This window comes from Sebastes umbrosus, chromosome 16, assembly GCF_015220745.1.
Source record: "Sebastes umbrosus isolate fSebUmb1 chromosome 16, fSebUmb1.pri, whole genome shotgun sequence".
In the NCBI taxonomy this organism is placed as follows: domain Eukaryota; kingdom Metazoa; phylum Chordata; class Actinopteri; order Perciformes; family Sebastidae; genus Sebastes; species Sebastes umbrosus.
This window is the reverse complement of record NC_051284.1, coordinates 31874782-31896615: the sequence shown is the minus strand read 5'-3', so window position 1 is coordinate 31896615 and position 21834 is coordinate 31874782. Positions and strand designations below refer to the sequence as shown.

At 46.8% G+C, this 21834-nt stretch overlaps 2 protein-coding genes across 2 annotated transcripts in view; both read left to right on the top strand.

Annotated features, from left to right (window-relative positions):
* The window catches only part of heatr5a (HEAT repeat containing 5a), a 33196-nt gene extending 18076 nt beyond the window's left edge, over positions 1-15120 (top strand). Inside the window, 44 exon segments of the mRNA XM_037796292.1 lie at positions 299-443; positions 1425-1456; positions 1458-1481; positions 1483-1530; positions 1533-1611; positions 2489-2694; positions 2696-2730; positions 2811-2850; positions 2852-2933; positions 2936-2976; positions 2978-2989; positions 3087-3113; positions 3116-3166; positions 3659-3703; positions 3705-3841; positions 4152-4365; positions 4368-4389; positions 5086-5114; positions 5116-5151; positions 5153-5192; positions 5515-5555; positions 5557-5644; positions 6513-6640; positions 6725-6847; positions 6849-6891; positions 6948-7121; positions 7703-7774; positions 7777-7806; positions 7908-7951; positions 7953-8013; positions 8484-8572; positions 8574-8631; positions 8634-8669; positions 8802-8861; positions 8864-8946; positions 9923-9935; positions 9938-10029; positions 10691-10727; positions 10730-10753; positions 10756-10791; positions 12811-12884; positions 12886-12965; positions 13068-13086; positions 13088-15120. Coding sequence (XP_037652220.1) covers positions 299-443; positions 1425-1456; positions 1458-1481; positions 1483-1530; positions 1533-1611; positions 2489-2694; positions 2696-2730; positions 2811-2850; positions 2852-2933; positions 2936-2976; positions 2978-2989; positions 3087-3113; positions 3116-3166; positions 3659-3703; positions 3705-3841; positions 4152-4365; positions 4368-4389; positions 5086-5114; positions 5116-5151; positions 5153-5192; positions 5515-5555; positions 5557-5644; positions 6513-6640; positions 6725-6847; positions 6849-6891; positions 6948-7121; positions 7703-7774; positions 7777-7806; positions 7908-7951; positions 7953-8013; positions 8484-8572; positions 8574-8631; positions 8634-8669; positions 8802-8861; positions 8864-8946; positions 9923-9935; positions 9938-10029; positions 10691-10727; positions 10730-10753; positions 10756-10791; positions 12811-12884; positions 12886-12965; positions 13068-13086; positions 13088-13216 — 2979 coding nt within the window. The 3' untranslated portion in view covers positions 13217-15120.
* A 1937-nt stretch (positions 15121-17057) lies between these two features.
* The window catches only part of hectd1 (HECT domain containing 1), a 47384-nt gene continuing 42607 nt past the window's right edge, over positions 17058-21834 (top strand). Inside the window, 1 exon segment of the mRNA XM_037796291.1 lies at positions 17058-17226. The gene's annotated coding sequence lies outside the window, so the exon portion shown is untranslated.

Genomic DNA, 21834 nt, shown 5'->3' with positions numbered 1-21834 from the left:
GACTGGCCGCTGTGAGTGTTGCTTAACATCCTGCTGGCTGCTGTGATCTCCTTCAGTGAAACCACTCAGTGTTTCCTCCTGAACTGATACAGATGTTTTTAGGTGTCTAAAATACATTTAGCTGCTGCCTCCGTCTACAGCGAGACAACTCCATCTGTGGAGAAGAAGCTCATACTATCTGAGTCTGGAGGAAACACTGTGTAGCTGCATGCGTCCTCTGATGAACCTTAAACCTGTTAACACAGTCCAGCTGTTGTCCAGGTGTTAACTCCTCTGTGTGTGTGTGTGTGTCGGTCAGGCCCACCTGTGCAGCTCCTACTTGTGTCTGCGGCGGGCGGTGGTGGCGTGTCTGCGGCAGCTCGTCCAGCGGGAGGCCGTGGAAGTTTGTGAACACGGCCGTGACTTGGTCAAAGAGCTGCCGAGACGAGACAACACACAGCTGGGTGAGACAAGACGGAGATAGACGGAGACACCGATCATTACTATTATTTATTATATCGTTGTATTATAACATCCAGACCGTAGACTGTATTTAAAGATGGACCACATGAAGCTAAAGCTAAACCCCTCATCTGCGTAATTAGGCGAGAGAAATGTATAAAAAACATGTCAAAAGAAAAGAATACTGAAATAAATATAAAATAAATATAAAATAAATATAAAATACATAAAACATTAATGCAAAAATAAATGAATTAATTAAAGATTAATACAAATAAATACATAAATAAAAGTGAAAATTAAACAGAAGAGTAAATAAATAAGGGAATTAATACAAAGATAAATAAATAAAGCAGGAAATTAAAACAGAAATATCAATTTATTCACATTTGATCACTTAATTAATGTCTACACTTATTTATTTATTTATTTTTTTTAAAAGTTATTTTTGGGGGATTTTTAAGTATTTATTGATAGGACAGTGGATAGAGTGTTGGAAAGGGGGAGAGAGAGAAATGACATGCGGATAAGGACCACAGGCCGGATTCGAACCTGGTCCACCGCTGCTAGGACTGAGCCTGGCGATACATGGGCCTCGCTCTACCGACTGAGCTAACCAGCCGCCCTACACTTATTTTAATATTACATTTAATGACATATTTATTTATGGAGTCATTGATTTGTTTATTATTTTATGGGCAGGTTCTGTCCTCCATACTAAAGAACCAGTGTGTCTCTGTTCTATCCTGGACGTTCATTCAGCAAAGACTCACTACATTAAAGAATCCATCCCATAATATGTTTCTTAATGCTATAATTATTATAACAGCCTATATATGATCAGATGTTTATTTAATTTCAAATATCAACATTGGTATCAGCTCAGGAACCCGATACTGGTCCGGTCACAGGTTATACCCGTACTTCCCTACTTCCTGTCCTGAGCTCCTAACCAGCTCCCCCCCCCCCCCCCCCCCCCCCAGACGTCACCATAAAGGAGGTGGGTCTGGAAGGAAGCCCTGTTCACTCTGCTGGACCGGTGAGTCAGATCCAGGTCTAGGGAGGGACATCCAGGAGACGCTGGTCCACCATTGATGGCGTCCAGCGCCACCAGCGGGAAGCTGGGACACTGGCTCAAACTCTGCAAGGACGTCCTGTCTGCCACCACCGGTAGGTTAACAGTTAACTAGTCCTGTCTGCCACACTGGTAGGTTAACCAGTTAACCAGTTTAACTAGTCCTGTACTGCCACCACCGGTAGGTTAACTAGTTAACTAGTCCTGTCTGCCACCACCGGTAGGTTAACCAGTTAACTAGTCCTGTCTGCCACCACCGGTAGGTTAACCAGGTTTAACCAAATTAACTAGTCCTGTCTGCCACCACCGGTAGGTTACTAGTTAACTAGTCCTGTCTGCCACCACCGGTAGGTTAACCAGTTAACTAGTCCTGTCTGCCACCACCGGTAGGTTAACCAGTTAACCAGTTAACTAGTCCTGTCTGCCACCACCGGTAGGTTAACTAGTTAACTAGTCCTGTCTGCCACCACCGGTAGGTTAACCAGTTAACTAGTCCTGTCTGCCACCACCGGTAGGTTAACCAGTTAACTAGTCCTGTCTGCCACCACCGGTAGGTTAACCAGTTAACTAGTCCTATCTGCCACCACCGGTACGTTAACCAGTTAACTAGTCCTATCTGCCACCACCGGTAGGTTAACTAGTTAACTAGTCCTGTCTGCCACCACCGGTAGGTTAACCAGTTAACTAGTCCTGTCTGCCACCACCGGTACATTAACCAGTTAACTAGTCCTATCTGCCACCACCGGTAGGTTAACTAGTTAACTAGTCCTGTCTGCCACCACCGGTAGGTTAACCAGTTAACTAGTCCTGTCTGCCACCACCGTAGGTTAACCAGTTAACTAGTCCTGTCTGCCACCACCGGTAGGTTAACCAGTTAACTAGTCCTGTCTGCCACCACCGGTAGGTTAACTAGTCCTGTCTGCCACCAGCGGTGGGTTCACTGGGATGTTAACTAGTCCTGTGTCCCTCCAGACTGTCGGGCTCCGGTGGAGGCGCGGCAGGAGGAGGAGGCGGACCCCGCCAGAGAGGAAGATGACTCCTCTGCCTTCAAGGCCCAGTCGGAGTCCGGCGGCCCGTTCACGGCGTTGCGCTGGGCCACGCGCCGCTTCGCCATGGAGTGTGTGTGTCGCATCATCGCCCAGTGTGAGACCGCCGACCCGGCCCACTTCGACATGGTTTCTGGCTCAGGAGAGACGCCTGAACGAGGTCCACCGGTAAGAACGCCCGTTCAGAGCGCCGCCGGTCAGGTTGTGATGGAGGACTGTGCGCTGACCCCTGACCTCTCTCTCTTCAGACTTCTGGTGCTCCATCTTGGCGACCTGGTCCGCATGGCGTTACATGGCGGCGACGGACCACAGCGAGCAGCTGCGGCTGGCCGGTCTCCAGACCCTGCTGGTCATCATCAGACGCTTCTCCACCATCCAGAACCCGAGTTCCCCGGTCACCTCATCCTGGAGCTAGTACCAGGCCAACGTAAGAGCTGATCTCCTCCTCCTCCTCCTCCCCTCCTCCTCCTACCTCCTCCTCTTCCTCCCTCCTCCTCTTCATGTGTGTCATATATGTATTTCAGGTGGGAGCTGCTCTCAGACCAGCCTTCCACTGCCTGACGCTCCTCCTGACGTCACCAGCCAAGGCCTGTCATGTGATCAGGTCATCAATAATAACCTTAATACGTGTACACCAGGTATCCAGGTAGCCAGGTAGCCAGGTATACCAGGTAACCAGGTAGCCAGGTAAACAGGTAGCCATGTAGCCAGATAATCATGGTAACCAGGTAACCAGATAACCAGGTAACCAGGTAGACAGGTAACCAGGTAACCAGGTAGACAGGTAGACAGGTAACCAGGTAACCAGGTAACCAGGTAACCTGATAACCAGGTAGACAGGTAACCAGGTAACCAGGTAACCAGGTAACCAGGTAGACAGGTAGCCAGGTAACCTGATAACCAGGTAACCAGGTAACCAGGTAACCAGGTAGCCAGGTAGCCAGGTAACCAGGTAACCTGATAACCAGGTAGACAGGTAGCCAGGTAACCAGGTAACCAGATAACCAGGTAACCAGGTAGACAGGTAAACAGGTAGACAGGTAACCAGGACAACATCATCTACCAGCTGTGACCTTTGACCTCTTCCTCTCTGCAGGTGTGCAGCGCCTGGATTGCCAGCGGCGTGGTCAGTGACCTCCGTCGACCTGCGGCGGGTCCATCAGCTCCTGGCCTCCTCATTGGCTAAAGTCCAGGCTGGGAGGGACACGTCGGGCCAGCTGTACAACGAGGCCGCCGCTACCATGGAAACGCTGGCCGTCCTGAAGGCCTGGGCCGAGGTGGGCGTTCACTGGTTCTACTGTTTCTACTGGTTGTACTGGTTATTAACTGGTTCTACTGGTTTCTACTGGTTATTTACTGGTTCTACTGGTTATCAACTGGTTCTACTGGTTCTACTGGTTATTTACTGGTTCTACTGGTTATCAACTGGTTATTAACTGGTTGTACTGGTTCTACTGGTTCTACTGGTAAGTTATACTGGTTGTACTGGTTATACTGGTTCTACTGGTTAGTTATACTGGTTGTACTGGTTCTACTGGTTCTGGTTCTGGTTGTGATCAGACTGATTGATCCCTCCTCCCTCTCTCAGGTTACATCGTAGCCGTTCAGAGGAGCAGGCAGACGGAGAGCTCTGATAGGACGGGTGACCTGTCCGTCTCCTCCTCTCTGGCCAATGACGGCTCAGGCTCCGAGTCGGGGGGGGCGGGCCTCCTGAAGTTGGTCCAATCAGATCTGTCGACGCTGAGTCGTCTGTGGTTGGCGGCGCTGCAAGACTACGCCCTGCTGACCTCCACCACGGAGTACGGCCATCACAGCTACCTGCCACAGGTAATGGGAGGGGCGGAGGGAGGGAGGGAGAAGGGAGAGAAGAGGAGGAAGGGAGGATGGGAGGAGGAGACCGAGGAGGGAGGAGAAGGAGGAGGAGAGGGGGGGGGGGGGAGGGGGGGGGAAAGGGAGGAGGGGAGGAGGAGGAGGGAGGAGAAGGAGAAGAGGGGAAGGAGGGGAGGGAGCAAGGGAGGAGAGGAGGGAAGAGAGGGTGAAGAGAAGGGAGGAGGGGAGGAAGAGAGAGGAGGTGGAGGAAAGGGAGGAGGGAGACAGAAGGGAGCGCTAGGGGAAGGGAGGGAGAGGAAGAGAAGAGACGGAGGGGGAGGAGATGCAGGAGGGAGGAAGGAAAGGAGGGAGGAGGAAGGAGGAGAGGAGGAGATGGGAGGAAGGAAAAGGGAGGAAGGGAGGGAAGTTTCACTGAATCTTCTGGAAAAGTCAAATGTTTTCTTCAGGTTGAGATTATTCTCCATCTGACTCCTCCAGGAGGAGCAGGACTGTATTCACAGAGCTTTCTCCTCCTCATTGCTCCTCCTCTTGCTCCTCCAGGAGGAGCAGGGACTGTATTCACAGAGCTTCTCCTCCTCTTACTCCTCCAGGAGGAGCAGGACTGTATTCACAGAGCTTTCTCTCCTACCTCTCTCTCCTCCAGGAGGAGCAGGACTGTATTCACAGAGCTTTCTCCTCCTCTTGCTCCTCCAGGAGGTTCTTTCTACACAGCAGAGACGGTTGAACCAGGCCAGAGCTCACTACTCCTCCTCCTGGGCCTCCCATCCTCCACGCCACCTCCCTCTGGCTCCACAGCACCGGTCAGTGATCACTCCTCCCTCCCCTCCTCCTTCCTCCTTTTCCATCACTCCTCTTCCTCCTCCCTCTTTCTCCTCCTCCTCACTCCTCCCTCCTCTTTCCCCCTCATCATGCCTGCTCCTCATGCCTTTTCCCTCCTCTTCCTGCCTGCCTCCTCCCCCTCCCCACTCCACCTCTTCTCCTTTTCCTCTCATCCTCCCTCCTCTTTTCCTCACGTCCTCCTCCTCCTCTCTCCTCCTTCTCCTTTTCCTCACTCCTCCTCCTCCTCACTCCTCCTCACTCCTCCTCACTCCTCTCCTCAGTGTGTTAAACTGTGTGTTTCAGGTTTTGTGATGTCAGACGACTCACCTGTCTACCTGTCCCGTCCCGGCCACGCCCACCTCCATGGGTCACACGGGGGGCGGAGCCAAGAGTCCAGAGGACATCAGCAGCGACAGACTGCACCTCATACTGGGTCAGAACCAGCAGCCTCTTAGTCTCATACTGGGTCAGAACCAGCAGCCTCTTAGTCTCATACTGGGTCAGAACCCAGCAGCCTCTTAGTCTCATACTGGGTCAGAACCAGCAGCCTCTCAATCTCATACTGGGTCAGAACCAGCAGCCTCTTAGTCTCATACTGGGTCAGACACAGCAGACAGCATTCTCTTAGTCTCATACTGGGTCAGAACCAGCAGACAGCAGCCTCTTAGTCCTCATACTGGGTCAGAACCAGCAGCCTTTTAGTCCTCATACTGGGTCAGACACAGCAGACAGCAGCCTCTTAGTCTCATATTGGGTCAAAACCAGCAGCCTCTTAGTCTCATACTGGGTCAGAACCAGCAGACAGCAGCTTTTTAGTCTCATACTGGGTCAGAACCAGCAGACAGCAGCTTTTTAGTCTCATACTGGGTCAGAACCAGCAGACAGCAGCTTTTTAGTCTCATACTGGGTCAGAACCAGCAAGCCTCTTAGTCTCATACTGGGTCAGAACCAGCAGCCTCTTAGTCTCAATACTTGGTCAGAACCAGCAGACAGCAGCCTCTTAGTCTCATAACTGGTCAGACACAGCAGACAGCAGTCTTTTAGTCTCATACTGGGTCAGAACCAGCAGACAGCAGTCTTTTAGTCCTCATACTGGGTCAAGAACCAGCAGCATCTTAGTCTCATACTGGGTCAGAACTAGCAGACAGCAGCCTCTTAGTCTCATACTGGGTCAGAACCCAGCAGCCTCTTAGTCTCATACCGGGTCAGAACCAGCAGACAGCAGCTTCAGTATTCATCCAGTGAAATCGTGTGTTTTCTGTATTGAGTTTGGTTGTGTCGGTCCCGTGTTCCTCCGTCAGGGATCAGCGTGGAGTTCCTCTGTTCGCCGCACTCTGACGACCAGATGGAGAACATCACTTCCTGTCTGCGAGCTCTGCAGGCGCTGCTGGACGTGTCCTGGCCGCGAGCTAAGATCGGAAACGACCAGGTGAGACTCAGCTGGACCTGAATCCAGACCAGGGCTCAGACCAGATCCCAGACTAGACTCTAGTCTCTCTCTGTGTGTCTGCAGGCTCTGAGCGTGGAGCTGCTCAGCGTCCTCCACCGGCTGATGGTGACCAGAGAGTCGGCGTCCGTTCAGCTCGCCGTGTTGGAGTTACTGCGTCAGATCGTGACGGCGGCTCAGGAGCTGGTCCAGGGAGAAACGCCACAGCGCCGGAAGGTGAACACGCTCTCACCGTTAGACCCTCTTCTGTAAACTCAAACTGTTTATTAAAACCTTTATCGTCCCTCAGTGGACGACGGCGCCGCGGAGAAGGAGACGCTGCCGGAGTTCGGCGAGGGACGGGACACCGGCGGCTTGATCCCCGGGCGCTCGCTGGTGTTCGGAGCGCTGGAGCTGTGCCTCTGTGTTCTGGTCCGGAAACTTCCACAGCTCAGCCCAAAACTGGCCGGAACCAGTCCTACTGGTAGGAGGAGGAGAGGAGGAGGAGGAGGAGGAGAGAGGAGGAGGGAGGGAGGAAGAGAGGAAGAGGAGGGAGGAGGAGGAGGAAGAGGGAGAGGAGGAGGAGGAAGGTGAAGAGGAGGAGGAGGAGGAGAGAGGAGGAGGAGGAGGAGGAAGAAGAGGAAGAAGAGAGGAGAGGAGGAGGAGGAGAGGAGGAGTTAGATGAGGAAGAGGGAGGAGGAGGAGGAGGAGGATGAGGAGGAGGAGGAGGAGAGGAGGAGGGAAGAAGAGGAAGAAGAGAGGACAGGAGGAGGAGGAGGAGGAGAGGAGGAGTTAGATGAGGAAGAGGGAGGAGGATTAGAGGAAGAGGAGGAGGAGGAGGAAGAGGAGAGGAGGAGTTAGATGAGGGAGGAGGAGGAAGAGGATGAGGAGAGGAGGAGGAGGAAGAAGAAGAGAGGAGAGGAGGAGGAGGAAGTCCTTTATGATGAAGAGTTATTAACATTTATTATTATTAATGTGTGTGTGTGTGTGCGTGTGTGTGTGTGCGTGCGTGCGTGCGTGCGTGCGTGCGTGCGTGCGTGCGTGCGGGCGTGCGTGTGTGTTCAGGTGCTGGTGGTTCAGTGTGGAGTTTGACTGACAGCGACTGTCAGCTGGTGGCGTCCGCATCTGAGTGTTCTCTCCTGAGCTGCCGTCTGTCTGCTCCCCCGAAGGTGAGCACAACAACACACACCTTCACATGCTAACATGCTAACATGCTAACACTATTGTTAGCATCAGTTTCCTGATGAACCCCGGCTGTTCCTCCTAGCAGGCAGCGTGTCCATCCTCCCCACCGTCCTCTACCTGCTGCTGGGTAGTCCTCAGAGAGCTGCTGCAGCAGCCCAGCACACACACAGGTAACACACACACACACACAGGTAACAACACACACACACACACACACAATACGACAGAGTAGCATGCACACGCACACACACACACACACACACATACCCACATCCCACACACACACAGGTAGCACACGCACACACACCCACAATCACACACACACACTGGGTAACACACACACACACTAACACACACACACACACACACAAACACACACACACTGGTAACACACACACACACACTCACACACACACACACACAAAACACACGCACACTGGTAACACACACACACTCACACACACACAAACACACACACTGGTAACACACAACCACACTCACACACAACACAAACACACCACACACACTGGTAACACACGTCAAGGTTTTGTAATACGTTCAATATCTTGTTTTCTGAAGAGAGGACTGGATCGGGTCGATTGACCGTAACATTCTGTTTTATCGACACGTCAGCACTCTGTCTTTTCTTTCTTTCTCCCAGGTGCCCCGGCGGTGGCGGCGGCGGGCTCAGTGGGCGGAGCCGGTCTGGGCGCGGTGGTCCAGGCGGCTCTTCAGGCGCGAAGTCAAACGTAGTGACTCTCCGATGAGCCGGCAGGAGAAGAGTCGAGGAGCCTGGAAGCTGCTGCTGAGATCGCTCTGAACACCCTGCTGGGCCTCTGGGACTCCGGTACGCTGCTCTACTTTATCTACTTTACTCGTCTTCACACGTCCAGCCAGCGGGACGCCACACAGACTGACTCAGTGTTAGTCCGGATAGAAACTGAATAGAGCCTTCTGATTGGTGGTTCTGTGTCTTCAGGAGACGGCGTTGTGGACAGGTCAGCCTGCTCACAGCGTCTGACCGTCTTCCTGCTGTCTGCTGTCCGGACGTCTGCACCGTGGAGCCGCTGCACACGCTCTGTCTGCCAGCGCTCACCGCCAGCATGGACGCCAAAGACCCGCTGGTACAGTACCAGAGAGAGACAGAGACAGAGACAGAGACAGAGACAGAGGAGACACGGACAGAAGAACGACAGAGGAGACAGAGACAGAGGAGGTAGACAAAGACAGAAGAGACAGAAGGAGACAGACCACAAAGGAGACAGAGGAGACAGAGACAGAGACAGAGACAAGAGGAGACAAAGACAGAAGAGACAGATAGAGACAGACACAGAGGAGACAGGGACAATAGGGAGACAGAGACAGAGGAGACACAGGAAGGAGACGGAGACAGAGGACAGAGGAGACGGAGACGGAGACGGAGACGGAGACAGAGACAAAGGAGACGGGGACAGAGGAGACAGGGTAGTGTAGACAGTCATGAGATGATGCAAAACCAGAGGTTTTGATATCCTCCTGTATCTACGGGTTCCTGATGGATTCACATTCTGCGTCAAACTTTATATTCCCTTCAAGTCCTTCTAAACCTTTTCCTGAAGGTGACTGGTTTTAGTGAATGGAGTCTGGTGTCTTTTGAAGAGAGCGATATAACGACTTCAGTTCTCAGTCATAACGGGAGTCTGACGGCGAGGTGGAAGCGGTGGAAATATTCTAACTATATCGTACAACTTAAACTGATAGTGATGCTCCCGTCCACAAAACGCTCACCTCGCCGTCCTCAGCCGCTTCACCTCGCCGTCCTCAGCCGCTTCACCTCGCCGTCCTCAGCCGCTTCACCTCACCGTCGCCGTTATCGCTCTCTTTAAAGCCACCCAGACTCCATTTCGCAAAAACACTAATTTAACCTCCCAGAGCAGGTTGAGGAAACACACAACCCCACTCTTCTCTCCAGTAGATCCAAACAAATTATTATTATATTATTATTATTATTATTAATAATAATAATAATTAATAATAATAAATAATAATAATACTAAAAATACATAATAAATAATAATAATAATGATGATAATAATTAACAGACTGGTCTCTCTGCTGCAGGTTGTGAGTCGATGTATCAGCTGCTGACGTCGGTGTTTCAGGCTCAGCCCGCCGTGGCCGTGCCGTACATCCAGGCGCTCGGACCGCCGCTGGTTGGATTCCTCCAGGTACCGATAGAAGAGTCTGCTGCGTCTGTCTGGTCATGTTTCATCGTGAGGACAGATATCACAGAAAGATGTGAACCTCTTGTGGGAAAAGATAAAGATCTTATTTAGTTTGTCTTCAGTTCAGTCTGTAGGAAAGACGTGACTTATTGTCTAATCAATATAAACGATATTAAAGGGATGATGAGCGGCGTTAACGTGTTGATCAGATGATGTCATCGTGACTGTGTGACGATGCGTTAACGTGTTGATCAGATGATGTCATCGTGACTGTGTGACGATGCGTTAACGTGTTGATCAGATGATGTCATCGTGACTGTGTGACGATGCGTTAACGTGTTGATCAGATGATGTCATCGTGACTGTGTGACGATGCGTTAACGTGTTGATCAGATGATGTCATCGTGACTGTGTGACGATGCGTTAACGTGTTGATCAGATGATGTCATCGTAACTGTGTGACGATGCGTTAACGTGTTGATCAGATGATGTCATCGTGACTGTGTGACGATGCGTTAACGTGTTGATCAGATGATGTCATCGTGACTGTGTGATGATGCGTTAACGTGTTGATCAGATGATGTCATCGTGACTGTGTGACTGCGATTAACGTGTTGATCAGATGATGTCATCGTGACTGTGTGATGATGCGATTCCTCCTCAGAAGGTGGAGAGGAGTCGTCCTCAGAGTCCGGAGGAGCTGCTGGAGTTCTTGAGGGAGTCCGGGCCAGGAGGCTCTGGTCCAGGCTGCAGACCAGACCCAGCGTGAGTACACTACGTTAACCCTCTAGTCACCACTAACTCTAGTCTAGTTTCAGATGATACCAGACCAGCATCTTCACTCTCGCTTTAAACCTGAGACGCTACAGACCTCCGCAAAATCCATCACATTAAAGGTCACCTATTCTGCAAAATGCACCTTTCCATGTCTTTTAAACATCAATATCCGTCGCCCAGTGTATAAATAAAACTAAATATAGAAAAAACTAAATTAAATATATAAAATTAAATATATAAAACTAAATATATAAAAACTAAAAATAATATATAAAAACTAAATACATAAAAACTAAAAATAAACATCTGAAAATAAAATAAAATATAGAAAACTAAATATAGAAAAATTAAAACCAAACATAAAGCTAAAATAAATATGTAAAAACTAAAAATTAAATGTAGAAAAATAAATATAGAAAAAATTAAAACTAAATATAAAAACAAATAAAACTAAAATATATAAAAACTAAATATATAAAAACTAAAATTAAATATAAAAACTAAATATAGAAAGATTTAATTAATATAATGTATATAAATATTAAGTAAATACAAAACAATCTTTCTAAAAAAACTGAAATTAAAATCAAATCAAAAGAAATTACATTTCAACGCTATTCTAACCGTATATTCTAACCGTATATTCTAACCGTTTGTTCTAACCGTATATTCTAACCGTATATTCTAACCGTTTATTCTAACCGTATATTCTAAACCGTTTATTCTAACCGTATATTCTAACCGTATATTCTAACCGTTTATTCTAACCGTATATTCTAACCGTATATTCTAACCGTTTATTCTAACCGTATATTCTAACCGTATATTCTAACCGTTTATTCTAACCGTATATATCTAACCGTTTATTCTAACCGTTTTATTCTAACCGTTTATTCCTAACCGTAATTCTAACCGTATATTCTAACCGTTTATTCTAACCGTATATTCTAACCGTATATTCTAACCGTTTATTCTAACCGGTATATTCTAACCGTATATTCTAACCGTTTAATTCTAACCGTATATTCTAACCGTTTATTCTAACCGTAATATTCTAACCGTTTATTCTAACCGTATATTCTAACCGGATATTCTAACGTTTATTCTAACCGTATATTCTAACCGTTTATTCTAACCGTATATTCTAACCGTATATTCTAACCGTATATTCTAACCGTTTATTCCTAACCGTATATTCTAACCGTTTATTCTAACCGTCTATTCTAACTGTATATTCTAACCGTTTATTCTACCCTGTATATTCTAACGTCTATTCTAACCGTATATTCTAACCGTCTATTCTAACCGTTTATTCCAACCTTATATTCTAACCGTATATTTCTAACCGTTTATTCTAACCGTCTATTCCTAACCGTATATTCTAACCGTATATTCTAACCGTTTATTCCTGAACCGTATATTCTAACCGTATATTCTAACCGTTTATTCTAACCGTAATATTCTAACCGTATATTCTAACCGTTTATTCTAACCGTATATTCTAACCGTATATTCTAACCGTTTTATTCCAACCGTATATTCTAACCGTATATTCTAACCGTTTATTCTAACCGTCTATTCTAACCGTATATTCTAAACCGTATATTCTAACCGTTTATTCTAACCGTATATTCTAACCGTATATTCTAAACCGTTTATTCTAACCGTATATTCTAACCGTATATTCTAACCGTTTATTCTAACCGTATATTCTAACCGTATCGTGCTAACGCTGGTTTTAGTGATGTAACATTAGACGTGTATCTATAATAATAAAGTGAATTATTCTGGTTACTCCGTGATTCCTCAAAGACCGTCGGAAATTAGAAATCCGATGATAATTAGTGTTTTTCCAGTTCCTGTCTGTGATGAATGTTGTAATTCTGGTGATTCTTCTCTCAGCCTTCCAGCGGGTCGTGGAGTTCAGGGTTTTAAGCGTGAGTCCATTTCCTGTCACTACAACACAGAAAAGTACAGACAGAGACCGTGATGTTTTGTGACCTTCAGGTCCTCAGCTGGTTGCCGTCTTGTTGCCGCTCACTCATCTCCTCCTCCTGGATGAAAATGCTCTGGGCTCGGCGCCCCGCCGCGTCCCGCTCGCTCCACGAGGCAGCGCTCAAAGACCTGATGCGCCTCGGCCCGCAGCACTCCGCCGTCTTCAGGTAACGGACGGAATTAACACTTAAAACACGTCCTTATCGTGTTTATAATAATCTATTATCTATAATAAGTAATCTGTATTTAATAACCGTGTCTTTCCTAAGGTCTCTCATTGCGTCGTCCTCCTCACCTGAAGTCTCGTCTGGAAGCCGCCGTCAAAGGAAACCAGGAGAGTCTGAATGCTAAAGCTAGCGGCGCCAACCTCGCCGCCAAGTCCTCCCCCAGTATCACGCTCAAAAACCACTTCCTGTGAGGCGACTCGCCGCGCCGCCGCCGCCAGGAAGGAAGGAGGTTCAATTTATCCTCACAGATTATTGTCACAAACGCACCGTGCTGTGTTCACCTGTCCCCTCGGGGACAAACGGTACTCTGAGAACCGGTAACGTGAAGAATGAAATTCAACGCGCCGCCATGTTGGAAGAACGACATCATCTGTGTGGACCGTTGACATGGCGGCGCGTTCCTCTGATGATTCACGCTGCATGTCACTAAATCACACGCCAATCACTGTTATTGATCACCTGATTACCCGTCAGGTGTTTCTGTGTGGAGGATGTGGAGTCTAGTGAAGTCTGACACCATTTTATTCAGTTTAATAAATAACATAATTTCGATATATAACCTGGTGTTATGAAAGGCCGCCAGATGGCGGGCGTGACAACATATCAAAACATCAAATCCTCGATTGCCGGGTTCTCTAGTGATTCTGTCAATGAAAGGCAGGCTTTTATTTGAAATAATACTCATCTATATGTACGTTAAGTATGAAAACAATCTGAAGACGGCAGCAGAATAAGCTTCTCTTCCTGTAACACTAACAATAAAGGGAGGTCAGGGGTCAAAGGTCAAAGGTCTTCCTTCATGTTGCATTCACACCAAGAGCAAAGCGAATTTTTCGCCTCGGTTTACTCGCGCGAGTTGGAGCGCCGGTGAGGTGCCGTAGAGGAGGAGGAGGAGGAGGAGGAGGAGGAGGAGGAGGAGGAGGAGGAGCTTGTCTCCATGATACCAACAACTTCTCAACAAGTCCCAGATATGTCAGAAGAACCAAACGCCGTCGTGGTGTCTGGGTTCATACCGTCTTCCGGCGGCGAGTATGACTGTATTCTAGCAGCCCCACGTCTCTACTGCGGTATGAACCCCAAAATAAACTGATTTCGTATCAATAAAACGGATCAAAATGATGCAGAAATAACGACATAATGATGCTGATTAGTAAAAGTCTGAATTCATGCTTTGTTAGGTCTGTTACCATGACGACAAGGCAGACAACTTTTAAAAGCGCTTGTTTTCTGAATGGAGTCCTGGTGCGATCCAACATCGCGACAACGACATCAACATCGCCCGGCACGAATTTGCCTCCATCGCCTCTCTGCGTTGACTTTGTGTGTAATTATGAAAAGTTGTCTTTCGCTCTCGGTGTGAACGCGCCGTCAGACTCTCGGATGAATGAATGAATGTCAATAACAGAAGAGCTCTTTTTTATTTTTTTAGTAAAAATGTTGATCTGACAAATCCCATACAAAACAACCTGAAGACTCTTGATTGTTCTGAATCGTATGTACGGTGGCCTCGAAGGGACAATAATTAGTCGACAGCACTTTAGCTCAACGACGTCACGACGTTTTATCATAGAGAAGAATGTACGTCTGTTATTGTGAATGTAAAACATGAATTAAAACATCTCTAACAATAAAACACTAAAGATTCACCTGTAGTAAGTTTATTAACCAACGCCGACTGCTCTGTGAACCGTACAGGTGTGATCTGACCCTACAGGTGTTGATCTGACTGTACAGGTGTGATCTGACCTACAGGTGTGATTCTGACTGTACAGGTGTGATCTGACCCTACAGGTGTGATCTGACCGTACAGGTGTGATCTGACTATACAGGTGTGATCTGACCCTACAGGTGTGAACTGACCCTATTGGTGTGATCTGACTGTACAGGTGTGATCTGACTGTACAGGTATGATCTGACCTACAGGTGTGATTCTGACCCTATTGGTGTGATCTGACTGTACAGGTGTGATCTGACCCTACAGGTGTGATCTGACCCTATTGGTGTGATCTGACTGTACAGGTGTGAACTGACTGAATGAGTTAACATGTTGGTTTCTAACAGCAGCGAGTTAATAAAACATGTTTTTTTCTTCTAATTCAGTGTTCCAGTTTTCTTTATTTGACTGATGATGATGATTGTGTATGTATATACATATATATATGTACATATATATGTATATACATATATATATAGAGAGAGAGAGAATATAATATGTATAAAGAGAAATATATATATATATGATATGATATATATATGATAAAACTTGAATACTTTAATAAGATATATATATAAATATATAGATAGATAGATAGATAGATATAGATCTATATTATATCTATATCCATAAGAGTTGTGTTGTTTTTTCCAGTGTTGTTGTTGGTTGTGAAACTCTTATTGTGAAACTTTTATCTCTGACAGCAGCTGGCAGCGCCCCCTGCTTGACGTCAGCTGCGTCACCTCAACACGCTGCCTTCAGGTACTGTCGTAAATCTCCCTTTCATCAGATGAAGCGTGATTAAGTAGTTTTTTGGGAACCTAAATAAAATGGAGGCTGTTTCTAGGGCTGAGAATCTATCCTAAATGTACCAAGCTTTATTATTACATATCCAAATAAATAATGATCAGACAAAGTGTTTTAACATCCGTTTACTCTTAATGGACTACAGCTTGTGTGTAGTAAAGATCATACATGCCTTATAATGTGTGTGTATGTATGTATGTATATAGTATATATATATATATATACATACAGCATACAGTAACTGTGGTCATTTGAGTTTTTCATCATTATTTTGTGTCCTTAATACTTTAATCGCGTTAAATCGCACGATTGTCCACGATTATGAAAGTAAACAAAGTCTACAACAAAACACGTAAACCAAACCTCCATATATTTCTGACTAAAGGGGATACAAACTTATATATTATTTTTATTATTTTTATTATTATTTATTTTTTTTCATCTTCAAATAATCACATTAGTCGTTGACTTTCTCTCTCCTCAATCCTGTTCTGAAACTACATTAAAATATTCACAAAGTTTGTCAAATAATGAATTGATTATTAAAAAATATTATTATTGATAATAATAATAATAATAATATAAAAAATAATATAATTCACAAATACTTCTCCAATATTTCCATGTTCTGCTACTTTCCACTTCTACTCCACTACATCTCAGTAACAGACATTATATTTGCAATGCTACTATGCTATACTTTATACTATAAAAACATATGCTGCAGTACTTTACTACTAATCTACCTAGTGTTATACAAAGGATCTAATAGTGGCTCCACGTTGACGGAATACAACATTAAGATGGTCATACTTATTTGCAATCTTGTATTTTATATATATATATATATAGTTATTTTTTTCCCCAGAATTCAGGACTTCTACATGTAATAGAGTATGTTTTAGGCCATTTATTTCTACTTTTAATTAAGTAAAGAATCTGAGTACTTTTTCCACCACTGATGAAAGTAGAGGGAAGAAATACAGGAACTATTACCTATAAATTACCTCTTTTACATTACATCTATTTGTATACTTCTAGTGTAACACTTCTGTTTATATGTATTTATTACATCTACTGTACCTGTTTATTTGCTTTATAACTGTGTGTGTTTTACCTGTTATGTTTTATCTGCCTCGTTTAGTCTTGTAAAGTATTTGTTTTAAAGCTCTGACCAGAAGTGGACACCGTGAATCTCCTTCTATTTAATACCATCACAATAAAGCTTTCTATTCTATTCTATTCTATTCTATTCTATTCTATTCTATTCTATTGTAACATAAATAATGTAAAATAGTGAGCGCTGGTGTTTCCGAGCTCAGGAGCAGCCCGTGAAGGCGTCAGCAGCAGTCGGCTCAGCTCTCCATTTCAGTCTCTGATGATCCGCTCGGTTCTGATCCGGTTCTGATCCGGTTCTGCTGATCGGCCCGGTCCACTCTGACCTTATTACAGATCAGTACAGCTCAGTACAGCCGGTTCGGTTCTGAAGACATGGGAACGCCTTGATTGAACCTGGAACCGGCCAGACAGAGACAGACAGAGACACACAGAGACAGACAGAGACACACAGAGACACACAGAGACACACAGAGACACACAGAGCTCCACCGTCAGCTGGACCTGGAGGAGGATCTGCTGCTGCTGAGAGTCTGGACCGAACAATAACACGGCACGGTGACGGTGAGTGGCTCGTCTCCTCCCGCAGGTAGCAGCGGGTCTGGGTCCGCTGGTTCGAGGCGGTGTCCGGGGGTCGGTTCCCAGTCGGCGGACCTCGCTGGCTGTGTGAGTCCGGGTCTGCGCTGCGGCCTGTCGGCTCTCCCGGAACTCGAGCCCCGCGGCTCCTGTTCAGAGCTGGAGGCCGCAGCGGCTCCAGGTCGCTCTCTAACGGTCACTAACGGACACTAACGGACACTAACGGCGTGGTAACGGCGCGTGTGTGTTTGTCGGTGAGGTAACGGAGGTTCCTGTCGGTAATAAACGAACAAAAACACCCGGAGGACGCTGCTGCTAGCAGCTAGCTCAGCTAGCGTGGTGCTAGCAGGCTAATGCTAATGTTAGATGCTAGCATTAGCAGGCTAGCGGTAGCCTGTAGGAGTTCTCTGGTGATCAGAGAGATATACCCCCGCTGCTCCCCCGCTGCTCCCCCGCTGCTCCCCCGCTGCTCCCCCGCTGCTCCCCCGCTGCTCCCCCGGTGCTCCCCCGGTAGACCACCGCTGCTGCTTCATGGCTCCGTGTCTCTGATGAGTTCAGCTGGTTAATGTTTGTTTTAGCGGCCTGACAACAGCTAGCTCAATGCTAACAGCTAGCTCAATGCTACAGCTAGCTCAATGCTAACAGCTAGCTCAATGCTAACAGCTAGCTCAATGCTAACAGCTAGCTCAATGCTAACAGCTAGCTCAATGCTAACAGCTAGCTCAATGCTAACAGCTGTAGTGTTGTGTGTGTGGGTGTTGTGTGTGTGTGACTGTGTGTGTGTGTTGTGTGTGTGTGTGTGACTGTGTGTGTTGTGTTGTGTTGTGTGTGTGTGACTGTGTGTGTTGTGTTGTGTGTGTGTGACTGTGTGTGTTGTGTTGTGTTGTGTTGTGTTGTGTGTGTGTGACTGTGTGTGTTGTGTTGTGTTGTGTGGTGACTGTGTGTGTGTTGTGGTGTGTGACTGTGTGTGTTGTGTTGTGTGTGTGTGACTGTGTGTGTTGTGTTGTGTGTGTGTGACTGTGTGTGTGTTGTGTTGTGTGTGTGACTGTGTGTGTTGTGTTTGTGTGTGTGTGACTGTGGTGTTGTGTGTGTGTGACTGTGTGTGTTGTGTTGTGTGTGTGTGTTGTGTTGTGTTGTGTGTGTGTGTCTGTGTGTGTTGTGTGTGTGTGTTGTGTTGTGTTGTGTGTGTGTGACTGTGTGTGTGTTGTGTGTGTGTGACTGTGTGTGTTGTGTTGTGTGTGTGACTGTGTGTGTGTGTTGTGTGTGTGTGACTGTGTGTGTTGTGTTGTGTTGTGTGTGTGACTGTGTGTGTTGTGTTGTGTTGTGTGTGTGTGACTGTGTGTGTTGTGTTGTGTGTTGTGTGTGACTGTGTGTTGTGTTGTGTTGTGTGTGTGACTGTGTGTGTTGTGTTGTGTGTGTGTGTGACTGTGTGTGTTGTGTTGTGTGTGTGTGACTGTGTGTGTTGTGTTGTGTGTGTGTGTGTGTGTGTGTTGTGTGTGTGTGACTGTGTGTGTTGTGTGTGTTGTGTGTGTGTGACTGTGTGTGTGTTGTGGTGTGTGTTTGTTGTGTTGTGTGTGTGTGACTGTGTGTGTGTTGTGTGTGTGTGACTGTGTGTGTTGTGTTGTGTGTGTGACTGTGTGTGTTGTGTTGTGTGTGTGTGACTGTGTGTGTTGTGTTGTGTTGTGTGTGTGTGACTGTGTGTGTTGTGTTGTGTTGTGTGTGTGACTGTGTGTGTGTTGTGTGTGTGTGACTGTGTGTGTTGTGTTGTGTGTGTGTGACTGTGTGTGTTGTGTTGTGTGTGTGTGACTGTGTGTGTTGTGTGTGTGTGACTGTGTGTGTTGTGTGTGTGTGTGTGACTGTGTGTGTTGTGTGTGTGTGACTGTGTGTGTTGTGTTGTGTGTGTGACTGTGTGTTGTGTTGTGTTGTGTGTGTGTGACTGTGTGTGTTGTTTGTGTGTGTGTTGTGTTGTGTTGTGTGTGTGTGACTGTGTGTGTGTTGTGTGTGTGTGTGACTGTGTGTGTTGTGTTGTGTGTGACTGTGTGTGTTGTGTTGTGTGTGTGTGACTGTGTGTGTTGTGTTGTGTTGTGTGTGTGTGACTGTGTGTGTGTGTGTGTGTGTGACTGTGTGTTGTGTTGTGTGTGTGTGACTGTGTGTTGTGTTGTGTTGTGTGTGTGTGACTGTGTGTGTGTTGTGTGTGTGTGACTGTGTGTGTTGTGTTGTGTGTGTGTGTGACTGTGTGTGTTGTGTGTGTGTGTGTGACTGTGTGTGTGTTGTGTTGTGTGTGTGTGACTGTGTGTGTTGTGTTGTGTGTGTTGTGTGTGTGTGTGTGTGTGTAACCGTGGACAGTAGCTGGTCTCTGCTGCATCTCTTATGTTGATGTGAGTCTGATGGAATAATCAGCCTCCTGATGAAACCACATCTGTTAGACAAGACTGAACCAGGTTCATCATCTGAACCAGAACCAGATTCATCATCTGGACCAGAACCAGATTCATCATCTGGACCAGAACCAGATTCATCATCTGAACCAGAACCAGATTCATCATCTGGACCAGAACCAGGTTCATCATCTGGACCAGAACCAGATTCATCATCTGAACCAGAACCAGATTCATCATCTGAACCAGAACCAGGTTCATCATCTGGACCAGAACCAGGTTCATCATCTGGACCAGAACCAGGTTCATCATCTGAACCAGAACCAGATTCATCATCCGGACCAGAACCAGGTTCATCATCCGGACCAGAACCAGGTTCATCATCCGAACCAGAACCAGGTTCATCATCTGGACCAGAAACCAGGTTCATCATCTGGACCATGAACCAGGTTCATCATCCGGACCAGAACCAGGTTCATCATCTGAACCAGAACCAGGTTCATCATCTGGACCTGAACCAGGTTCATCATCTGAACCAGAACCAGATTCATCATCTGGACCAGAACCAGGTTCATCATCTGGACCTGAACCAGGTTCATCATCTGGACCATGAACCAGGTTCATCATCTGGACCAGAACCAGGTTCATCATCTGGACCATGAACCAGGTTCATCATCTGGACCAGAACCAGGTTCATCATCTGGACCAGAACTAGGTTCATCATCTGGACCAGAACCAGGTTCATTATCTGGACCAGAACCAGGTTCATCATCTGAATCAGAACCAGGTTCATTATCTGAACCAGAACCAGGTTCATCATCTGGACCTGAACCACGTTCATCATCTGGACCTGAACCAGGTTCATCATCTGGACCATGAACCAGGTTCGTCATCTGGACCAGAACCAGGTTCATCATCTGAACCAGAACCAGGTTCATCATCTGGACCTGAACCAGGTTCATCATCTGAACCAGAACCAGGTTCATCATCTGGACCTGAACCAGGTTCATCATCTGGACCAGAACCAGGTTCATCATCTGGACCAGAACTAGGTTCAATCATCCGAACCAGAACCAGGTTCATCATCTGGACCATGAACCAGGTTCATCATCTGGACCAGAACCAGGTTCACCATCTGAACCAGGTACACCATCTGAACCAGGTACACCATCTGAACCAGGTTCACCATCTGAACCAGGTTCACCATCTGAACCATGAACCAGGTTCATCTGGACCAGGTTCATCATCTGGACCAGGTTCACCATCTGGACCAGGTTCACCATCTGGACCAGGTTCGTGTCCCCTGTTGCCTCCCAGAGAGAGTTCTCTTGTGCACGTTTGAAGTCCCAAACAAAGGATGTGTGTTTCCGTGGTTCAGGAGGATGAAGAGTCAGAACCACACCGACTCAGAGACGGAGAGAAAGGGTTGCTCATACTTTAGCCTTCTGCTAACGCTTCTCAGATATCATCCGTCTCTCTTTGTGACTGACTTCACTGAAGGAGAGTTAACTAGAGACATCCAGAGATTTATACGCCCTCAGTTTATCTTTCCAGCGCTGCCGTTGGCCACCAGCCCGCTGGCCCGTTGGCCACCAGCCCGCTGGCCCGTTGGCCACCAGCCCGCTGGCCCGTTGGCCACCAGCCCGCTGGTTGGACGCAAGGCTACTCAGCTAGCTTAGCTCGCTAATTCCACCGTGCTGTCATGAAACACAGAGAATGAGGTGAACAAAGTCGTCCCTCAGGACACATGCACACTAATGTGTTTTTGTTTTAAAACGCACAACTAGGGCTGGAAGGATTCAACACTATCACCCTCCCTGGGGGCCGATTCAATATGTATTAAGATTTTTAAGTATTGCAATTTGATATTACGATTGATTGTGATTTTGATAACTTTTTAACACTAGACCGTGAGAACAAGATGAATCATCCACTTCTAGGGACTTTGACTTTGTAAAAATCTCTAAATGAATCCAGTAAGAATGTTTGATTTTCATCATGTATGTAGTCAGAGACGTCCTGAAGTCAAATATATCAGGATCATTGTCAGGAGTTATTGATTATCCAGCAACCCAGAGATCAAAGAATAAAGACATTTCCCTCACAGATTGGTGCTATTATCTTTTTAGGTCAGGGCGCTCTCTGGCGGGTAGTGATGATTAATCTGTTGATAAGAGGATCTGTCCAGCACAGCCTGTTTCTGTCCAGACAGACAGAC